Here is a 21018-nt window from a genome sequence, read left to right on the forward strand (position 1 = left end):
TTACACAACTGACCATCTGTGCTACTTCATGTAATCCACCATTCATTGTGCATTATATGCTGCTCACTAATAGTATTTTTGTCTGTTAATTGTTTCTTCTCTAAGGATATGTGCCGACTTACTTGCCTGGCACTTTTATGATTTCTTTGTTTCCATTGCTATCTGTTTAATTAGTGGCATCCACTAGGCATCTCACTGCATACTTTCCTGGCTGTGTCAGTGTTTTCTTCAGATTGTGCAATCAGGTCTCTAAGATTTGGTTCTTCTTTTCCAACTTATTTTTCCTTTCCTTTCAGATCTGAAAACTCATGAGTGATATTTTTTAAAACTTCCATACATTTTGCTTTTCACTGTGATCCTCATTTGTATCTGACTCTAAATTGAATGGTAATCACTATTTCTCTGGAGAATAAGATAATCAATAAGATTTTTTTTTATTTCTTGCTTGTGTTTACACCCTTTGAATTTATTCATATTTTTTATGTTAAGTGATAATAATGAATAGGACATGATCAGAAATTCAGCAGATATATTCCTTCATTTTAGTCCTGCCTTTTCCCCCCAAATTTTTGTAGAACATTTCTTTATATTTGTTATTCATTTCCTACTCTGTTGTTTAGGTCTCTTTCACAAGCCAATTTTTTTTTTTATTATGTTTTATTTATTCTTTTTTTTTTCTCTTTTTTATGTCAGCTGCCCTCTGACATAAATGACTCTACTTCTTCAGTGCTGGTGTCTTCAGTGAGACCATAAGCATATCCTATTGTTTGTGTCAGATCCTTGTTGACCTGGTTGGCCGAGTAGTTAGCATATCTGCTCTCCAGCCAAAAGGCTGCAGGTTTGAATCCTGCTGTGGGCATAGATGTTTGTGATTGTCTGTGAAAATACTAGTGGTGGCGGTGGTTGGTGGTAGATGATGAAAGTAGTTGTGGTTTGTTGTAGTTGGTGGGTTGAGTGTGGAGATGGAGAGTTGTGGAGTAGGTGCCCTCCCTCGATGAGTCTTTGGACTCCCTGATGGTGTCATGTAATAATAATAATAATTTCTTGGCCAGCATGACATTTGATTATGTTGTATGTATGATTTAAGCCGATAGAGAATATTGTTTCATTAACTAAGTACCAATCTTTCTCATTCATTCATTTAGTATGTAGTATTCCTCCTGTATCTGGATGAATGCTTATAGAGTGCACCATAGAAAGATGAGTTAGACATTATTGGATCAGAAGTGTAGATCAGTTATTTCTGATCCAGGGATGTGAGAGGGCTCCATTCGGTTATTTAACTCTGAATCTTTAGCATTAGACAAATTTCATTGCTCAGTGTGAGATCAGTGTTTATTGGAGGTCTGAAGTGTCTTGAAACTGTTTTGTTTCAAGAGTAAATTTCTAGATTATCTAACATTTAGCCCAGTAGCATAAGAATGCTATGGCACTCAGGCAGTTGCCAAGAGAACTGGTATTAGAAGGGTGCCAGTGATAGTATATTTTACCAGTTAATGAAATTGTCACATAAAAAAGGGCACATAGCTTCAAATTTGCCTAGAGTACCAAAAATGTAGCTATGCTATTGCTTTAGCCCATGGTACTAATACTGATGTCCTGTAGATGTGTGCATCCTTTCATGGGTGTGATTAACATAAAATAAAAAGGGAAAAAACCTCACTAGAGATGCTTGTCTCTTTAATACAAAAATCATATCCATGTTCTGTCAGAAAAGTCATGTTTTTTGATGGCATGGAAGAATTAAAATATATATGTTAACTATTTTCTTATGTGTCAGCAAGACAACAGCATATCTTCTTCTTTTCAGCCATTTTCTGTCCACTGCTGGATTTTCTTTCTCTGTTCTTGGCAATGGTTGATCATTTTTCCCCAACAACATTTGACAATTCATCACTTTACCTTCTTTTAGGACATCCTCAGCCTTTTTTCCCTTCTTTAGGAATCCAGTTCATTAGTATGGTGGTTCATTGTCATCTTCTCTTCTGGATAGATGTCCAGCCCATTTCCATTTTAGTCGCTTGTGGTGAAGAATGATGTCAGTGATCTGGCTTCTTATCCAGGTGTTTCCCTTCTTATCTTTTAATGTGATGCTTAGCATCAACCTCTCCATTTTTCTTTGAGTTGTTGTTAGTTTATTTGCCAGTGCTTTTGTTAGTGACCAAGTTTCACAACCATATGTGATGACTGGAAGTATGCACTGGTTAAATGTCTTCCTTTTTAAACAGAATGGGACATCATTGTTTTGAAAAATGCTTTTGAATTTTCTGAATGCACTCCAAGCAAGTTGAACTCTCCTATTTATTTCCTTTTGGAGTCCACAGTTTAGATCTATGAGGTGACCTATGTATGTATATGAAGAGAATCTTTCTAAGAAATTGTTTTCTATTATTATGTTTTTTGGTGTTAGAAAATGATTAAACATGATTTTAGTTTTATCTTTGTTTATTTTTAGACTGACTTTTCTGCTTTTATGATATAGGTCTTCTATCGTTATATTAAGGTCTTCTGGAGTGTTTGCAAAAATTATGAAATCATCTGCATATCTTAGGTGTGTTAAGTTTCTGTTATACTGTAAAAATGACAAGAGTTAGTACATTTCTTTCAGTGTTAATCTTTCTCCAAATAAATTTCATCTACATAGTGTTCATGATGTCACATATAATATAACTGCAACAGCATATGCTTATATATAAATAGAAAAATGTAGTTTTGTCCTCTGTATGAGTAAATGAAAATCATACAAATCAGGGTTAGTGTTTGGCAAGCATCAGTAAGTAGGAGTGGTCCCACTTACATTTATACATTTAATAGCTAAGAAAAAATAAGACACCTCTTGTCATGTGATGTTCCTACATTAAGGTAGTCTAGTATAATGCAAGAAATCTTATCAGGTATTTTTTAAATGTTTTTTGAAACATGTAGTTCAATGAATACTTTGCCAATTTTTTTAGTTAGATTCAAACATGGAAACACTCATTCCAGATAGAATAATTTTTTGAGTTCAGGGTGCATCAGCAGTGTAGAACATAAAAACAGAAAATTTAAAGATCTATGTTGTCATTTGGATTAATTTGAATTAGGGTCAGGGCATCCAAATTTATGAGGCCAAGTATATCTGTTAACTGCATGTGTTTTCTTTGTCTGAAAAAGTATCATACTCAGAAAACCCATTCTTAACACAGGTAGTTAAGACTGGCTGATTCACCTTTGTATGTTGACAAATATTTCACATTGTGTCTTAGCAGATAGCTACGTTATCATGCTATTCTGATAATAGATATGATGTTTTTTTTAAAAAATTAACGGAACTACAAACCACTTGACAGTTCAAAAACCGAAACAATGGATTAAATTATATGATATTATTATTATTATTATTATTATTATTATGGGCGACTCCAGGGAGTCCTTAGACTCATCGAGGGAGGCCCTAAACATCATGTCCACACAACTATACGACATTCTCTCAGTATCTATCATACCTTGCCTTGAACTAACTCACCGTCATAGCACCCACAACAGACTCTGGCAGCTTATTCCACTCATTTACCACTCTAAAAGTAAAGAACCCAGCTCTAACACCCTTGCTAACCACACTTTTGCCCAGCTTCTATAAGTGTCCCCTAGTTCTCCCACTACCAGTCCTGATCTCAAAAATATCCTCTGAATTAATCCTATAGGAACCCTTTAGCAATTTGAATGTCTCAATCATATCTCCCCATTTCCGCCTATCAACTAATTTCTGCAACCCACAAATCTTCAACCTGTTCTCATAAGGTTCATTCCATAGACCTGCTATCATCTTGGTCACTCGCCTCTGGATCCTCTCCACCTCCTCTCCATCAAGAAGAAACCTAGGTGACCAAATCTGGGCACAGTGGTCGAGATGAGGTCTTATCAAGGCTCAGTACAGAGGTACAATAACTTGCCTGTCTCTGCTCGTCAAAGTATTTTTCAACAACCAAGTGAGTTGATGAGCTGATTTAGCCACTTTTGCAATGTGCCCCCTAAACTTCATCTCCCTATCCACCAACACTCCCAAGTCCCTGGCTTGGGAGTGTTGGTGGATAGGGAGATGAAGTTTATCAATCTCCTGGAGTACAGTTCCACCAATGTCGTATACTGCTGCTAATCTTTTCACCCCATAATGCATAACCTTACATTTTGTCACATTAAATTGACATCCATTCTCCTTACCCCAGAACTCCAATCTATCCAAGTCGTCCTGCAAGATTTTGACATCTTCTGCATTCACTATTGCCCTACCCAACTTTGCGTCATCAGCGAACAAATGAACTGATTCTCTTATATCCTTCCCTATATCGTTAATGAACAAATTAAACAGCAGTGGTCCAAGAACAGAACCCTGCGGCACACTACTAGTCACAGGTCATCTTTTGGACTCTACTCCTGAATAAACTACTCTCTGATATCTCTCCATCAACCATCCACTTATCCATCTCACCAACCCTATATCCATTCCCATATGTTGTAGTTTACGGATTAGAATTCCATGTGGTATCCTGTCAAATGCTTTAGCCAGGTCCAGCAGTATCACTGTAAACCCATTACCCTTATCCAGTTCAGCCGTCACTGTGTTATAAAACTTGAGCAAGTTACTGAGGCATGATCTACTCTTCACAAAGCCATGCTGTCCCCCATACAGTATCTCATTTTCATCAATCTATTCCTCTATTTTTCCCTTGACTACTTTCTCCAAGACCTTGACAATGACTCCTGATATGCTGATCAGTCGGTAATTTGCAACAGTAGTCTTCGATCCTCCTTTATGCAGTGGAACTATTTTCCCCGCTTCCCACACCTTTGGGACTAAACCGAGACTCAGATTAAACAACATAGTCAAGGGCACTGATAATTCTTCAGCCGCTTCACGTAAGACCCGTGCCGGTATACCATTCAAGCCCACAGATGTATTCACATCCTTATTATAGTAATATAAATAATGAAATAGATTTTGGATGCACATGTTGATTATTCACATCAGAGTACATATGTGACATCATGAACACTATATAGATGAAATTTATTTCGAGAAAGATTAACATTTAAAGAAATGTACTAACTCTTATAATTTTTACAGTATTAGTTTGAAATTAACTGAAAAAAAAATTACTAGCATATAGTGATAAAATATGTCTTTCCTGTAGATTTTGGTTTGTTTCAATGGATTTAAAAGCCTTCTATTTTAAATTAAACAGAATTTTTTAAATGTACTTCTTAATTTACTAAGATGGTTGTTATAGATTATTAGTCATCTTCCTTTTCTTTCTTTTGTCAGCATTTTTGAATCCAATCTTTTTGAGAGATCATTCTTATTTTGTCCACGTGAGTCCTCCTGCAAAGATCTCAACATATTGTATTATATATCATTGTTATTATTACAAATAATAATAGCAAATAGTCATCCAGGGTAAACTGTGTGGAATAAAGAAAAAGAAGGGAACCCCCTGCCCACAAAGAAATGAATTGACCAGATATCAAGAATCACTGGACTTAAACTAGAACAAGCAATAAGAGAAGCACAGGGGAGAAAGAAATGGTGAAGCATCATCAGGAAGGTCACGAGTCCTCAGACATGAGGAGATCTGAGAGAGAGATTACACTGGCCAACTAAAAAAAATTTTTTTTCTGCTGATCATGATCTGACACTTGTTTTTTACTAATTTGGGTGCGCCGATTTCAAATATCAAACCCATTTTTCCTTATCACATCAGGTTTTACCTCTATGTCATTTTCTTTTTGCTAATTTGTAAGTTTTTGATAGTTTTAAGGAGGCAGTACTATTTAGAGGATCAAAAAAATCGATTTTTTAATATTATTTTCTGAAAGTATGTACTTTTAAAAATCTGTTCCTAACTTTTTATCAAGAAATTCGAAAAATTCCCGAAGATATAGCCTATTATTCAAAGCGGTGCGCAGATCAGAATTGGGGTGCTCACCGCTCTCGCTTGTTAGTAAACGAATAAATGCGTAAGAACCTACAACGGCACGTACTGGCGCTTTGAATGTGAGAGAGGCCGATAACCGACCTAATACATTTAGGTGATGAAAAGTAGGTGATGACAACTGCCTAAAAGAAATGAATGCTATATGCGTAATAGCAGACAAAGAACGATCAAAATCAGTTAATCGTTAATCGATCGTGAAAGTATGATGAGCGCTTATAACGTTTCAATAAAGTCTCTGGTTTTTTTGTCCTGTTAACTGCATGTTAGTCGGCAGTGAAGAAAATACATCATGTCTACTACTCGAAATTGTGTCAGTAGTGTAGCTTCCTTCTGCTACATTTGTAGCAGCTTTACTGTTCCCAGTCAAAGGACAAATATCACTGATTTCGTTAAGAAAGTGTACTTTGCATACTTTGACATAAAAATTGCAGATCAGGACAAGTCAGGGGCTCCAAATAAAGTGTGTAAGTCATGTGTAGAAAATTTACAACAGTGGAGCAAGGGAAAACGCCAAAAATTAGCTTTTGGCATTCCAGTGATTTGGCGTGAACCGAAAAATCACATAGATGATTGCTATTTTTGTTTAGTTCAGACTTCTGGTTATAATAAGAAGAATAAGAAAAAAATTGTGTATCCAAATCTCGACTCAGTAATTTGGCCAGTTGCTCATTCCAATGAAATAGCCGTGCCAATTTATAAAGGGCTTCCTTTACTTGAGAACGATCATGATCAGGATATGCCAGATGTTCTTGAGGAGCAAGACCCGGATGTTGATTTAGACAATGAAAATTTAATTTCTAGTTCTGGACCGCAACGTTTTAGTCAAGCGGAATTGAATGACTTAGTAAGAGATTTGGGCCTATCAAAGGAATCATCGGAATTGTTAGCTTCAAGATTAAATGAAAAAAACTTACTGGAGCAAGATACTAAGATAACTTTTTATCGTAGCAGGGAGAGTAAAAAAAAAAAAAAAAATCAGCTAACGCCTTTTTATTCCCGTATATACGGGAGTAGGCGAGGCCATTTAGCCCTGTCTAACTTTTGGAGACTGAGTGGGCAGTTCAATCTCCACTGGTACCCAATCAGAGACAGATGGCCCAAGGCTATCACTAATTAAGCGGTACGCAGTGAAGAGAGACGGCTCAAATGTGCCGCCATCTCGTGGTCTCTAACCCTAACACAATATATTTAATGTCTGAAATAATGTGGGTTCTACGGTCGATTTTCTTGAGTTTACAGGACGAAAAACCCGAGTTTCTGGGAGGAAAAACCTGCTTGCCCGTGCCAGAGATCGACTAACTCGGGAACCGGTCGAAAAAAGGCTTAGAAAAATTTCCTCTAGTCGCCGACTAGACTCGAAACCAAGACTTCCTTCGTGCGGCCTAGCGCGGTGGTGTGCAAACGCCACATCCACTGAGCTACACAGGCTACGCAGGGAGAGTAATCTTGTACAATATTTTAAACACGAGTGTGGGTTTGTTTACTGTAACAATGTGTCAGGTTTACTAACTGAAATGAGCGTTGTACAATATCATCCAAATGAGTGGCGTTTATTTATCGACAGTTCAAGCAGAAGTCTCAAGTGTGTCTTACTACACAATGGGAATGTATATGGCTCAATTCCTATTGGCTATTCAGTCCACTTAAAGGAAACATATGAGGACATTAAAAAGGTTCTGAAGTTATTAAAATATACAGACCATAACTGGATCATCTCTGTGGATCTTAAAATGGTGAACTTTTTACTTGGCTTTCAAAGAGGATATACAAAGTTTCCGTGTTTTCTATGCTTCTGGGATAGTCGAGCTAGAAACCAACACTGGAGTCAGAAACATTGACCTCTTAGAATATCCTTAAATGTTGGAGAACATAATGTTATAAATCAACCTTTAATCAACAGAGAAAAAATCATTTTTCCACCTCTACACATCAAACTAGGTCTTATGAAGCAGTATATTAAAGCTTTAGATTTACAAGGTGACTGTTTCCAATACATATGTGAAAAATTTCCACGACTTAGTTATGAAAAAATTAAAGCCGGTGTATTTGATGGACTGCAAATTAGAACTTTAATGAGAGACCCAAATTTCATCAACTCTATGAACGAAATTGAGAAAGAGGCCTGGACTTCATTTACGATGGTTGCGAATAATTTTCTTGGAAACAAAAAAAGTGTGCAATTACAAAGATCTAGTGGAAACAATGCTTGAAAATTTCCAGCGCCTAGGTTGCAACATGAGCATAAAGCTTCATTTCCTATACAGTCATCTTGATAGATGTCCCGAGAATTTAGGTGCTGTAAGTGATGAACAAAGCGAAAGATTTCATCAAGACTTAAAAACTATGGAAGATCGGTACCAAGGAAGATGGGATTCTCACATGATGGCCGACTACTGTTGGAGTATTCAAAGGGATTGCCAAAACAGAACACACAGCAGAAATTGCTACAAACAAAAATTTATTCCCTGAAACTCATGTGTAAGTAAAATTGTTATTTTTTTATAAATATTCTTGTAATTTTTAATGAATATTGTTAAGTAGTTATGTATCTAATTATCGGCCTCTCTCAAATTAAAAGCGCCAGTACGTGCCGTTGCAGGTTCTTACGCATTTATTCGTTTGCTAACAAGCGAGAGCAGTGAGCGCTCCGATTCTGATCTGCGCACCGCTTTGAATAATAGGCTATATCTTCGGGAATTTTTCGAATTTCTTGATAAAAAGTTAGAAACAGATTTTTAAAAGTACATACTTTCAGAAAATAATATTAAAAAATCGATTTTTTTTGATCCTCTAAATAGTACTGCCTCCTTAAAACTATCAAAAACTTACAAATTAGCAAAAAGAAAATGCTATAGAGGAAAAACCTGACATGATAGAGAAAAATGGGGTTGATATTTGAAATCAGCGCACCCAAATTAGTAAAAAAACAAGTCTCATATAAAAGTCAGCAAAAATTGTGTTGGACTGTGTTATTATTACACCCTCCATGGAGTCAGCAGACTCACTGTGGGAGGTTCATTCAACTGGCAACATATTTATCATACCAAACCTTAAAATCCTTAATGCTCCTTGCATTAACAACATATTCTGGTAATGCGTTCCATTCACTGACAATTCTCCATGTAAAAAATCTACTCCTTACCACACTCTTGCATAACTTCGAGGGATGGCCTCTGGTTCTTCCCCTCTCACCTTCTACTCTTTTTATAATCCCTGTAGATTAATCCAATAAAATCCTCTCATTAATTTAAATGTCTCTATCATATCACCTCTTTTCTCCTATCCACCAAACTCTGCGGTCCACGTTTCTTCAGTCTCTCTCCATAGCCAGCATGCCAAAATCCTGATATTGTCTTAGTCACACATCTCTGAACCCTCTCCAATGTTTTGACATCACATTGAAAACCAGGTGGCAAAATCTGAGCAGCACAGTAGTCCAAGTATGATTTGATGCTTTATACAGTGGCACAACATCTTCCTTATCCCCACATATTAGAGTACTTCTCATCATAGCATCACTATGATGTGCAGTCTTTGCAACACTTGCAATATGTGCTCTAAACTTCATTCTACTGTCAACCACCACTCCCAAATCTTGAATCTCATCCACTTCCTGCACTGTTAATATAGTACAGAGCCTTATATTTTTGCACTCTAAAATGCAACACCTTGCATTTATTAACATTAAAACTGCATCCCCATGCTTTTGTCTAAGTCAAAAGTCTATTCAAATCTTCCTGAAGGGAATTAACATCATCATGAAATTGTAGTAAGCTCTTCACCATTTTAATCTATTCTGTTTAACGTTTCCCCATACTGTTGTGAAGATTTAATTTCATGTTGTTCCTTTTTTTTTTATGCGATCCCAGTTATAAAAATTTTAATCACACCCCCTCCCTGCAATGCTTACCAGATTTATCATACTTGTTCTCAGCTCTCTCTCTCTAAAAATTCTCGATTAGCAAATTTTCACAGATAATAAATTTTTTAACCATAATGCTTAATTTAAGGAAAAATTGGCAAATCATTTTTGTTTTTAATTCTGTTTTATTGATTTTAATAGCAACATGCAGCCTTGATTGGAGGTGCCAACTCTCAATCCTGCCCTGTCTGTCACAAGATCTGCTTGAATGCTGAAGCATTAATGGACCACATGCGGACTACTCATAAGGATCCCAATGCCTCTGGGACACCAAGTAAGAGAAAACGTGGACGATCTCGTTTCCATAGTAACATAAGCATTTGTACTACAGCAACCAATGGAACTTCTTTAAATGTCCCTATTTCTTCTTCCCTTACTGTTCCTACTTCGTCACCTTGTTCTTGTAATACTGTTGCTTCTACAAGTCCTTTATCTACCCTTTCTATCAGTTCTCAATGCTCTGCTTATAATGGCCCTCTTGGGTCAGCAACATCTGCTCTTGGAGCTGGCAGTGCTGCAGGACTCATGCCTAATATGGGAATGGGAATGGGACCGTTTATGGTTCCTCCTGTAGTCGGTGGGAATTCTACATCTCTTGGAGCTCAAAATCATTATCCTCATCATCCAATAGCTGCTCGATCACAACCATCTTTTTTGAATCTATAAAATTGCAAGTAGCACCATGGACTTAGGCTAATAAATTATTATTTAGATTGATTTACATGTGTAGTTGATAATTTTATTAAAATTAAATTATTAATTGTTTTATTAATTTTACATTGCAAAGCTTCATGCCATATGAAATGAAATAGTCTGGTATCTAGTATTTTGATTAATTTAAGTCTTCAACCTGTATTTGGAACTATTTCGACAATTAGTTGCTCTGGTAATGCTTTAACTTAACTAGAACATTCTTCACTTTTCAGAAGTTCAGTGTATTCTATATTCAATTATTTACAGTTGATCAGAGAACAGTTTCGTTTTTTAGGCACATAAAAATGTATCTCATTATTATAAATATCTACTATTTATATAATGATACTATTCATATATAAATGTATAATGTACTGTTTAAAAAATTGTATTTTCATTTTCTTAATAATTTAACCTCTAATATGGAAATATAGGAGAAAATGCAGTGGTACTTTACATTTTAAAATTATTTCATTGCACAATATATTCACTGCTGTCATCATTATCATCGTCATCATAATTTTTAATCTGCAAAGTTTTTGTTAATATGTGAGAACATTTAATTTTGTTTTATCATGTTATACATATTTAAAGTTGAATGGGGGTCAGCACTTTTTTTGCGATTGCAGGCTACATTTACATTTTTATTTATGAATATGTTTTAAGAAAACTAACTTTAGTCTCAGCTGGGCTGCATGCAGCCCTCATGTTGTCGGCTGTTATTATGATATATTTTATTTATTTATTTTTATTGAGTCTTTAGATATTATGATGTAATACTCTGAAATCCTCAAACTATCCTCGCTTCATGATTTATAGTATAGTTTCTCAAAATTGTTAACTATATTTCCAAATAAATTGGTTTTAATTCATTAATGATATACAGTAGTTTCTTAATTATCTGATCTTAGGGGAGGGGGTCAGTTTGCTGGTTCAGATAATTAAGGGCACGGTTAGATGAATGGACAGTTAGATGGTATTGTATCAGAAGTTGTCAGCATTGATCCATTCAAGAGTTGGTTAACTGGTTAATTTGGTTATTTGAAAGTTAGATAATTGAGAACTTATTGTATTACTTATACTGGGTGTTTGAGATCCAGAGATTGTGGAAATATCATGTAGAAAACTCTGATGCAGTAATTTTTACATTATTTCAGAGTGATCATTAAGAAGTAGCATATTGTTTATCGCAACCAATAACTTCTGCATAAATGGCTAACTTTTGTATTTCAAACTATTTTCTTGTAAATGAGTTTATTTAATATGTAAATGAGTTCAATTCATTGTTTCAAGATGAATTGAACACACTGTAAGAGTTGGCTGGGAAGACAAGTTGTATAGTATTCCTTGTAAAATATTCTGCAACTGTTTTCTTTTTAATATGCTACTTGCTTTTTATTTCTGGAAAATAGATTGTATAGTCAACTGTTCCAAACTCGAGGAACAAACAAGTATTTTTTTTAATTGATAGGTTCACTATAGTAAATTTTCTTAAGCTAGCATTTGATGCTATGGAGCTTTAGCTGGGACTCTTTACTAGTCTGTTATAGTGGGGGAATTCACCATTGCTAGTGGTATTTGCTAAAGTGAGAATCATCTATATAAACAGATAGGCTTACAAAATTAAAAAGCATGTTTTTAAGAAAATTGCAACTAATATTGAAGATCTGTATACATTTTATACTTAAGATAACAATTCTGTTTCTTTTTTTTTTTAGTAAATTAAATGAATTCATGATTATTTTTCATAACAATAAAGAAACTTGGCAGTCTGCCTCTCTCTCTCTCTCTTTTACTCACTCAATAGTATGCTATAGTATAAGTTTAGATAGGTCCTTAATTGTATTGGAGTATAAATAGTCATTTAGATAGTAAAGGAATTATTCATACTCCAAATTGCTATAAAGAAGTGGAATGCAAATTAACTGAAATTATCAAAAGGAAAGAATGAGAAGATGTAATAAAATAACTGATACTACTGGAGATCATTATGCAAATTATATCTTTAAAATAGGTGTGTGTGTGTATGTACGTACAAGGTTTATCTGGGAAATTCCCAAACTTTTAAAATAAAAATTTTCCTGTCTAACTTAGAAAGCTATTTGGACTTGTCAACTTCAAAGTACCATCCTCCACTTTGTATGCACTACTGCCTGCCAGCATTTCTTTAATCCTTTGAAACATTTCTGGAATACTTCTTTTGAGATACTGTTCAGTTCCAGTAGCGATTTTTCCTCGAGTCAGTTGACTTAAAACGTTGACCCTTTCAACATCAATTTCAATTTGCAGAATAAAAAAAGTCTACCCGTGCAAGGTAAGGTGAGTAAGCAGGCTGTGGAATGTCCATTGTTTCATGTTTTGCCAAAAATTGAAGGCTTTACATTACCTCAAGATAATACTCCTTCTTCACTGTCTTGTCTTTTGGAACAAATTCATGGTGAACCAATGCCCTGATAATAAAAAAAAAACTGTGAGCATCACTTTGGCATTTGACCACATTTGTCTCACACTTCATGAACTTTTACAACATTTTTATCAATTTTCAATGTTAACAGTTGTCCTGAATGGGGGATCATCATTGACTGAAGTTCGGCCATCTTTGAAACATTTCCACCATTCATATGTTTGAGTTTGACCTAAAGCCTCATTCCCAAATGCTGTTTTTAACATTTCAAATGTCTCCATGAAAGATTTTTTTTAATTTGATGCAAAACTTCACACAAATTTGTTGATCATATAAATCACTAATTTTAAACATAACAAAAAATCACCAGCCACACCAAACACATGTTCACACAAATAGATGTAGTATGATAACTAAGCGAAATATCACATTGTGGTTTTTGCTAGGTTATTTTCCAATTTTGGCACTAGATTGCAGCATATGAAGCATGCAGCTAGTAGCACTTGTTGGTGCAATAATTCAAAAGTTTGGAAATTTCCCAGACAAACATGTATATTATTTTTACAGTAGCATTAAATAGCTAGTTTCTGCATGTTTTTTTTTTTTAATATCAGTGCTCAGATATTTTAGTGAATATAATAAATATTACTCACTTATGCTGATATTTTAGGTGTTTGTGAACCTAGCTGGTTTTCTTAATAAGTTGTTTTCTTTCAAAAGATTAGTATAAATACTAAGATCTGAAGACATGTTCAAGGTGTTGTAAGAGTGTTATAAAACATAATTCACTCTTTTGTATTGTAAATTTCAAATTTTTTTGCTGATTAAAATATTGAATCAACAGTGATTATAGTTCATAAGTAATATGTAGTTTAACTTTAAACAGATAACGAATCATTGTATATCAGTTTATTATTGTATAATCATGTAGTAGGTTTATAAAAATATCACAGCCTAGCTGAAAAATTGCCTTCTGAAGTCCAGTTACATCCTTACTTGTTTGACTCCACTACATTCACACCCAAGAAATAGACAGGAATTGAAATTAAGATAGAATAACTGCCTTACTTTGGTTTTGCTAACTGTAGCACGATTTATGAATTTTTGATTATGGAACAGTTTTTCATCCCATTTTCCATTGTGTGTTAGGCTCAATGGCCTGTCATGTCCAAGTAGCTTGGCTTCTTTGAAACCTTATTAATGCTTTGATATGATCATTAATCTGATAGAGCATAATGTCTTATAATTGCCAATTGTGTGTTCTTCTGGCCAGTTTGTCTTTTTTGGGGGGGGTTGAAAAATTCAAGTTTTCAGAAGAGAAAAACCCTGCCATCTCCATATGAGATAGGCTAGCTCACCTTCAATTGATAAAAGTTATTTTTTCTAATGGGATTTGAACCCAGACCTTTTCAAAGGATATTGTTGAAACTGATTGGGCTAAGGCCCTGAACAATTTCACTACCACCACTGATATTTTATAAATCAAAGGATAGATGTATTAGTAATGAGTATGGAGCTTTATGTATAAAGTCTAGCCATATTTTTTTATAAACATTTCCAGTATGTCTAGGATTCATCTTCTACTCTGCTTTCTGGTTCTCTAACAATTATCTATTTTTCTCTCTCTTTATATTAGTTGTATTTCTGATGATTCAAAAAGTTTTTTTACTTAGTTTCTGCTACTGCATTGCAGACTAATAAGCATAAGTCACAGTTGTCCAATTCTCAGTTCAATTATCTCACCACTTGAAACTGCTTTCATTCAAAAAATTTTATTTTTCAATTTTAAAAATTGAATTGAAAAAGTTCCAGCTGAAATTGAAAAATTGAAAAAGTTCCAACTGAAGCCTCATAATACCAGCCATATTCTGAGGAAATTTACTATAGCTAACTTTCCACTGTAATATTCTAACAACCTGTCTTTATATGTTTTCTATAGCGATTGCTAAATGTAAGTTTCCTATATAGATTTGCCAAGATTTTTAAGCCTTACACCTCAAAACAGTAAACACCAGACAGTAAAGAGTTGTTATGCTCATATATGCAAATGAACAAAACGAATCTAATAAGTTCTTGTGCATTTGGCAAAGCATACCTAAAATATACTGTTAAGGTCATGGTAGAAAAAAAAAAAAATTAGTGATCCTGTAGTGAATATGGAATAATTAAAAAGTAGTATAATCTCAAAGCAAGAGATATTTTTAAGTCCAAACTGCTTAATGATCTATGATGCATTCTGATATTCCAAATTTAAATTCTACAAAAAGTAATGTGAGAAAAAATGCTGAATGCAACACCAATAGATCCACAGTATTATGAATTTATAGACTGCATCATTATAAGAGCATCCAACCTTTTAGATAGTTATTTATTTATTTATTTATTTATTTATATTTTTAAATAATACTCCCATCCATGAAAGGTTGAAAACTTAAACACATTGCTACTGTGGATGGGCTAAAGATTAAATCATCTGGGAACTCTTCTCGAGGTCAGATAAATACTTAATGTTTTTAAGTCACTTCAGACCTCCAATAAGCAGATTGATGGTCTCTTGTTAGGCAAAGAAAATTATTTACAATCTACATCTGCTGCTCATTTCAGAAAAGTTGTGTGATATTTAATATTATTATTATGGGCAACTCCAAGGAGTCCTCATCAAGGGAGGCCCTAAACATCATGTCCAGAACTATCTAACAATTGTGCAGTATCTATCATACTTTGCTTTGAACTCATTCACAGGCATGGCATCAACAACAAACTCTAGCAACTTATTCCACTCATTCACCACTCTCCAAGTAAAAAACCTAGTTTAACACCCTTGCCAACTACACTCTTGCTCAGTTTCCATGGATGGCTCCTAGTTCCACCACCACCATACCTGTTCTGAAAAATTTCCTCTGAATTAATCTTGTAAAACCCCCTCAGTAATTTGAATGTCTCAATCATATCACCCCTTTTCTGCCTATCAACCAGTACAAATCTGTAACCTGTTCTCATAAGGTTCATTCCATAGACCTACTACCATCTTGGTCACTCGCCTCTGGACCCTCTCTACCTCCACCCCATCACCAAGAAACCCTGGCACCCAGATCTGCACACGATAGTCAAGATAGGGTCTTATCAAGGCTTGATAAAGAGGAACAATAGCCTGCTTGTCTCTGTTCATCAAACTTTTCTTCAGTAACCAAGTGATCTGATGAGCTGCTTTAGCCACTTTTGCTATGTGCTCCCTAAACTTTAACTTCCTATCCACTAACATCCCCAAGTATCTGATCTGATTTTCCTTTTTCAGTCGTTTCCGACCATAGGTGACTTTGTAGGCATTACCCACAAAGTATTTCTGGTGAGATTTTTACAAGGTAGTTCACCATTGTTTTCCCCAACCCCCCAATTTTATCCGGACTCGGGACCAGCATATGGCTGGGACGTATTCATGATTGTAACCATGTGTGTTCATGGGGCCGGTTTGCCTGTTCTGGGGGACGAAAAACCCCAGTTTCCAGGTGAAAAAAAAACCCTACCTCCGTATGAGACCAGCTAAAGGTTCCTCGCATCACTGACGGGAATCGAACCCAGGTCTTTCCGACCAGAGGGCTTCATCTATACTGACTGAGCTATGGATGCTTCCAAGTCTCTGGCTTCATCAGAGATGGTATACAGCTGGTAATCTTTTCACTCCAAAATGCATAACCTTACACTTTGCCACATGAAACTGACATTCATTCTCCTTAGTTCAGTCTGCCAATCTATCCAAATCATCCTGCAAAATTTTTACATCATGTGTATTAACTATTATTATTATTATTATTATTACATAACACCTCCAGGGAGTCTAAAGATTCATTGAGGGAGGGTACCTACTCTTAAACTCTCCATCTCCATCAACCACAACTATCTTTATCTACACCAATGCCATCTACTACCAACCACTACCACTAGTATTTTCACAGACAATCGCAAGCATCCATGCTCACAGCGGAATTCGAACCTGCAGCCTTTTGGCTGGAGAGTGGATACTGGCATGTTTGGCCGAGCTAACCACTCGGCCAACCAGGCCAGTTATTGCTCTACCCCATCATCGGCAAATAACTGAACAGTTCCTCTCAAATCCTTTTCTATATCATTAATGAACAAATTAAATAACAATGGTCCAAGAACAGAACTCTACAACACACCACTAGTCACAGGCCTTCTTTTGGACTCTACTCCTGAATAAACTAATCTCTGATATCTCTCCATCATCCATCCTCCTATCCATCTCATCAACCCTATATCCATCCCCATGTGGTATCCTGTCAAAAGTTTCAAAGTCCAGCAGTATCACAACATGAAAAAAAATATACATATATATATATATATATATATATAAACCCATTACCCTTATCCAATTCCATCACTATTATAAAATGTGATCAAGTTACTGAGGTATGATCTATCCTTTCCAAAACCATTGTGCCCCCCTTCCCCACAGTATCCCATTTCCATCTATCCATTCCTGTATTTTGCTCTTGACACCAACTTCAATACCTTGACAATGACTCCTGATATGCTAATTAGTCGGTAATTTACAACAACAGTCTTGGAGCTTCCTTTATGCAGTGGAACTATTTTCCTCTCTTTCCGCCCCCTTGAAACTAACCCAGAACTGAGACTTAGATTAAACAGTACGATACGGTCAAGGGCACGTACAATTCCTTTGCCGCTTCACTTAAGACGAGCCGGTATTCATGTCCCACAGATGTATTCACGTTAAGGTTCAATAATGTGCTAACATATGGGGTGGGACCCCTAAAAGCTCCCTTAAAATGCTTGACTCAATACAGAAGAGAGCAATTAGACTTATTAATGACCCATCTCTTATCAACTCCCCCTCCCCACAGATGTTTGGTTTCTGCAATATGTATATTCTACAAATATTTCCATGGGAAATGCTCATCTGAAATAACATCAATAATTCCTCCACTCAGTACTGAGCTTGTTGGAACAAATGCTGCTGCTGCTCAACATCCCTTCACAGTACACCTAGAAACAAACAGAACAAGTTTCTTTTTCTCCTCCTTCATCCCTGCAACTACTCACTGCAGAACAGTCTCCCATCCGCTGTGTTTCTCACTGCATACAAATGTATTTGTATGCAAAGTGTTCACATAGTAATTCTACTATTTTGACTGATTCAGTTACTTTCCTACCGTCAGCATTCCTTAAAATCATTCTGCCATGTACATTTTTTCTTTTGCTTGCAGCATATCGAAAGAACTGTTTGGGATTCTCTTTAGCCTACGTTGCTAACTTCCTTTCATAATCTTCTTTTGCTTCTCTTACCACACTAGTTACTCTTCTGGCCCTCAAACACTCCTTTACCTCTTTCCATGCACTATCAACATCCAGCATCATGCAATTTTACATGCCGTGGCACTGATCCAAGCAATTTCCTTAGCTTGTCATACTTACTAGCCTGGTAATTCCACATATACCCTGTTTTAACTGAAAATTCCACACATTTAGCCACCTCCCAGGACAAGACCATATGAGCACTCTCACCAATTGGTGGCAACCTGGTCATATTCATTGTAGACAAATCCTCAGATACAATTACTAGATTGGGCATTCTCAAACCCCTAGTATATTCCATTACATGCTGATTCAGGTAATTATCCATTAGTAACTGCATAAAATCCATTTCCTTCCTCCCATGTGTTCTCTCCTCCTTTCAGTCAATGTTACCAGTTGAAATTCCCCATAATAATTATCTGTCCTCCACTCATTGAGTCTATTTGCCAATGCATACTATCTCCATTATTGTTTCCATCATGGTCTAGAGCAGCACCCAACTGTATATTTGTTCTGCTGGCCTCATTCTCACACTATATAGCCTCAAATGTGCTACTTTCACTCCATCCATAAATATTCATGCTTTAAGTCCAAACTGCATGATGAGTTCACTTTGAGTTAATTTTTAAGGATAACTTAAAGTGACCTACAGTGCATCGTTACAAGCATCTCAACTTCAAAAATAATAAAGCAAGTGAATTTTTAATTTTTTTTGTGACTGTCATTATTTTTCCATGTTATTAATATATTTAATATATTTCTCTTTAGGGATTTAGAATATTCATGTTTGTTGCAAAATGCTTGATATGTTTTGTATATTACTTAATTCAAGTTTCATAAATTTTTGGGATCTTTCAGATTCACTTCTTTCTGCCATCGGCATTCCTACTTTGTCATAGGAATGAAATTTTAATTTTAATTTTAATGAAATTTTAAATATTTCATTAATGATATAAAAGATTCTCTGTTCTACTACCCTGAAAAATTTTTCTCACATTAATTATTTCAACACCATCCAGTTCCTGATATCTGATATGTATCCTCAATGAGTGAATAACATACAGTGATAATACTACATGAAAAGTTTACAGTATTACTAACTTCCTATTGAAAGTTTTCCCACAAATTAGCGTGTTATTTGCCAGTACTGCTGTATTGTCAGATATTCTTCTGACTGCATCACCGCCTAGATCTTCGTCTTCCTCTGGATGCTTTTTTCGGGCATGAAAAACTTGCTTTGTAATTTTCCCTCTCCCATTCTGTTTAAGTACCATATCATCTGAGATTAGCTCTGTTCACACATTCCTGAATGCTAACAATGTCAAGTTCCTTTCTAATATCATGATGTTTAATATGATTCTGTTACTGATGCCATCTACCCACACTCCTAATTTTTCTCACAACTTTCAGTTTCTGTGGTTTCTAGTGTATTATCAGCTGTGTTACTTCTAACAAAGCTCCTCAGATCCATAAGTTAAAATTGGCATGAACATTGTCTTATATACAGTTTGGTGGTGTTTTAACTAATTCCAATTTTATTCCAAGTGTATTCACTTGACTTCCCATGATATCAGCTTTGTTTATTCTGCTGCTATTTCCATATTTAATTTGCCATCATTACCAAAAATTGTATCTAAATAGTTGAAATGTTTTACTCTAATTTTATAGATTCTCCATTCAGGATACAGCTGATGTTTTCAGTATTCCAACCTATTTCATGTTTTTTTTTTTTTCATGCAAAATTTATTATAGCAGTTATTCAATTTAGTTAAGGAATCCTGCAGGCTGCTACTCAATTTATTAGTAGTAAAATATCTGCATGAAGTTAAAGGACTGAGGTTAACATATCGAATTTTGATATCTGGTTTAATGCTAATTTCATTTGAAATGTGATCCATATAGATGATGAGATGAATAACAATGGACATAGTGGACATCTTTGTTTTACACTTGATTTTACATCAGACATATTCCCGTACTACCTTCAGTTCTAACTGCTGACTTACAACTCAAATATAAAAGTATGTATTGCTGAACATAATGCCCTCTTTACATATTATTGAAGCATTTCAAACATCTTTTCTCTTGGTACCTTCACCAGATCTGCAAATGTTATAAATCTTTGTTATATTTCCATGATTCCTGACAATCCCTATTTGGCATGAACCTACTTGGGTTTCCAAATTTCTCTTCCACAATTCTCTTTCTCTTGCTTCCTCCCTTTTCTCAGGTATGCTTAAATCTTACCCAGAACACTCAGTATAGAAATTATTCTGTAATAAACATTCAGTTTATTTTCCTATTTATAGGTTTGTACTATTGAGTGCTCTTCAACCTTCATATGGAATTTGACCTTTTAGACGATGCTATCTGAATTATGCAGTACAGTCCCTGTATTTGAGCATTTCTAATCAAATATTGTCCACTCCTAATTCCATTCTTCTTGAATGTTTTCTGCCACTGTTCTGTCACTTGTTTCATATAACAATATTTCAAGGTACTTACTCTAAGCATCTTGGATATCATCAGTTTCATGTCATCTTTATTATCACAGACTCCTTTTACATTACTTTTTTCTTCATTTCTAAGCATTTTTTCAATAGCCTCCAAACTTTTTGTCACTTTCTTGATATTTATTTCCATGTTATTTACCAAATTCTTCCCATGAATTTTGGTTAGACATTTTAACACAC

At 35.3% G+C, this 21018-nt stretch overlaps 1 protein-coding gene across 1 annotated transcript in view; it reads left to right on the forward strand.

The window, feature by feature from the left end:
• The window catches only part of LOC150105317 (uncharacterized), a 512354-nt gene that overhangs the window by 356494 nt on the left and 134842 nt on the right, over positions 1–21018 (forward strand). The window contains exon 6 of the mRNA XM_090393928.1: positions 10036–10168. Within this exon, the coding sequence (XP_090250054.1) occupies positions 10036–10168 (133 nt within the window). The remainder of the gene's footprint in view (positions 1–10035; positions 10169–21018) is intronic.

This window comes from Typopeltis vanoorti, chromosome 6 (genome assembly GCF_054136105.1).
Source record: "Typopeltis vanoorti isolate ZY-2024b chromosome 6, IOZ_Tvanoo_1.0, whole genome shotgun sequence".
NCBI lineage: Eukaryota > Metazoa > Arthropoda > Arachnida > Uropygi > Thelyphonidae > Typopeltis > Typopeltis vanoorti.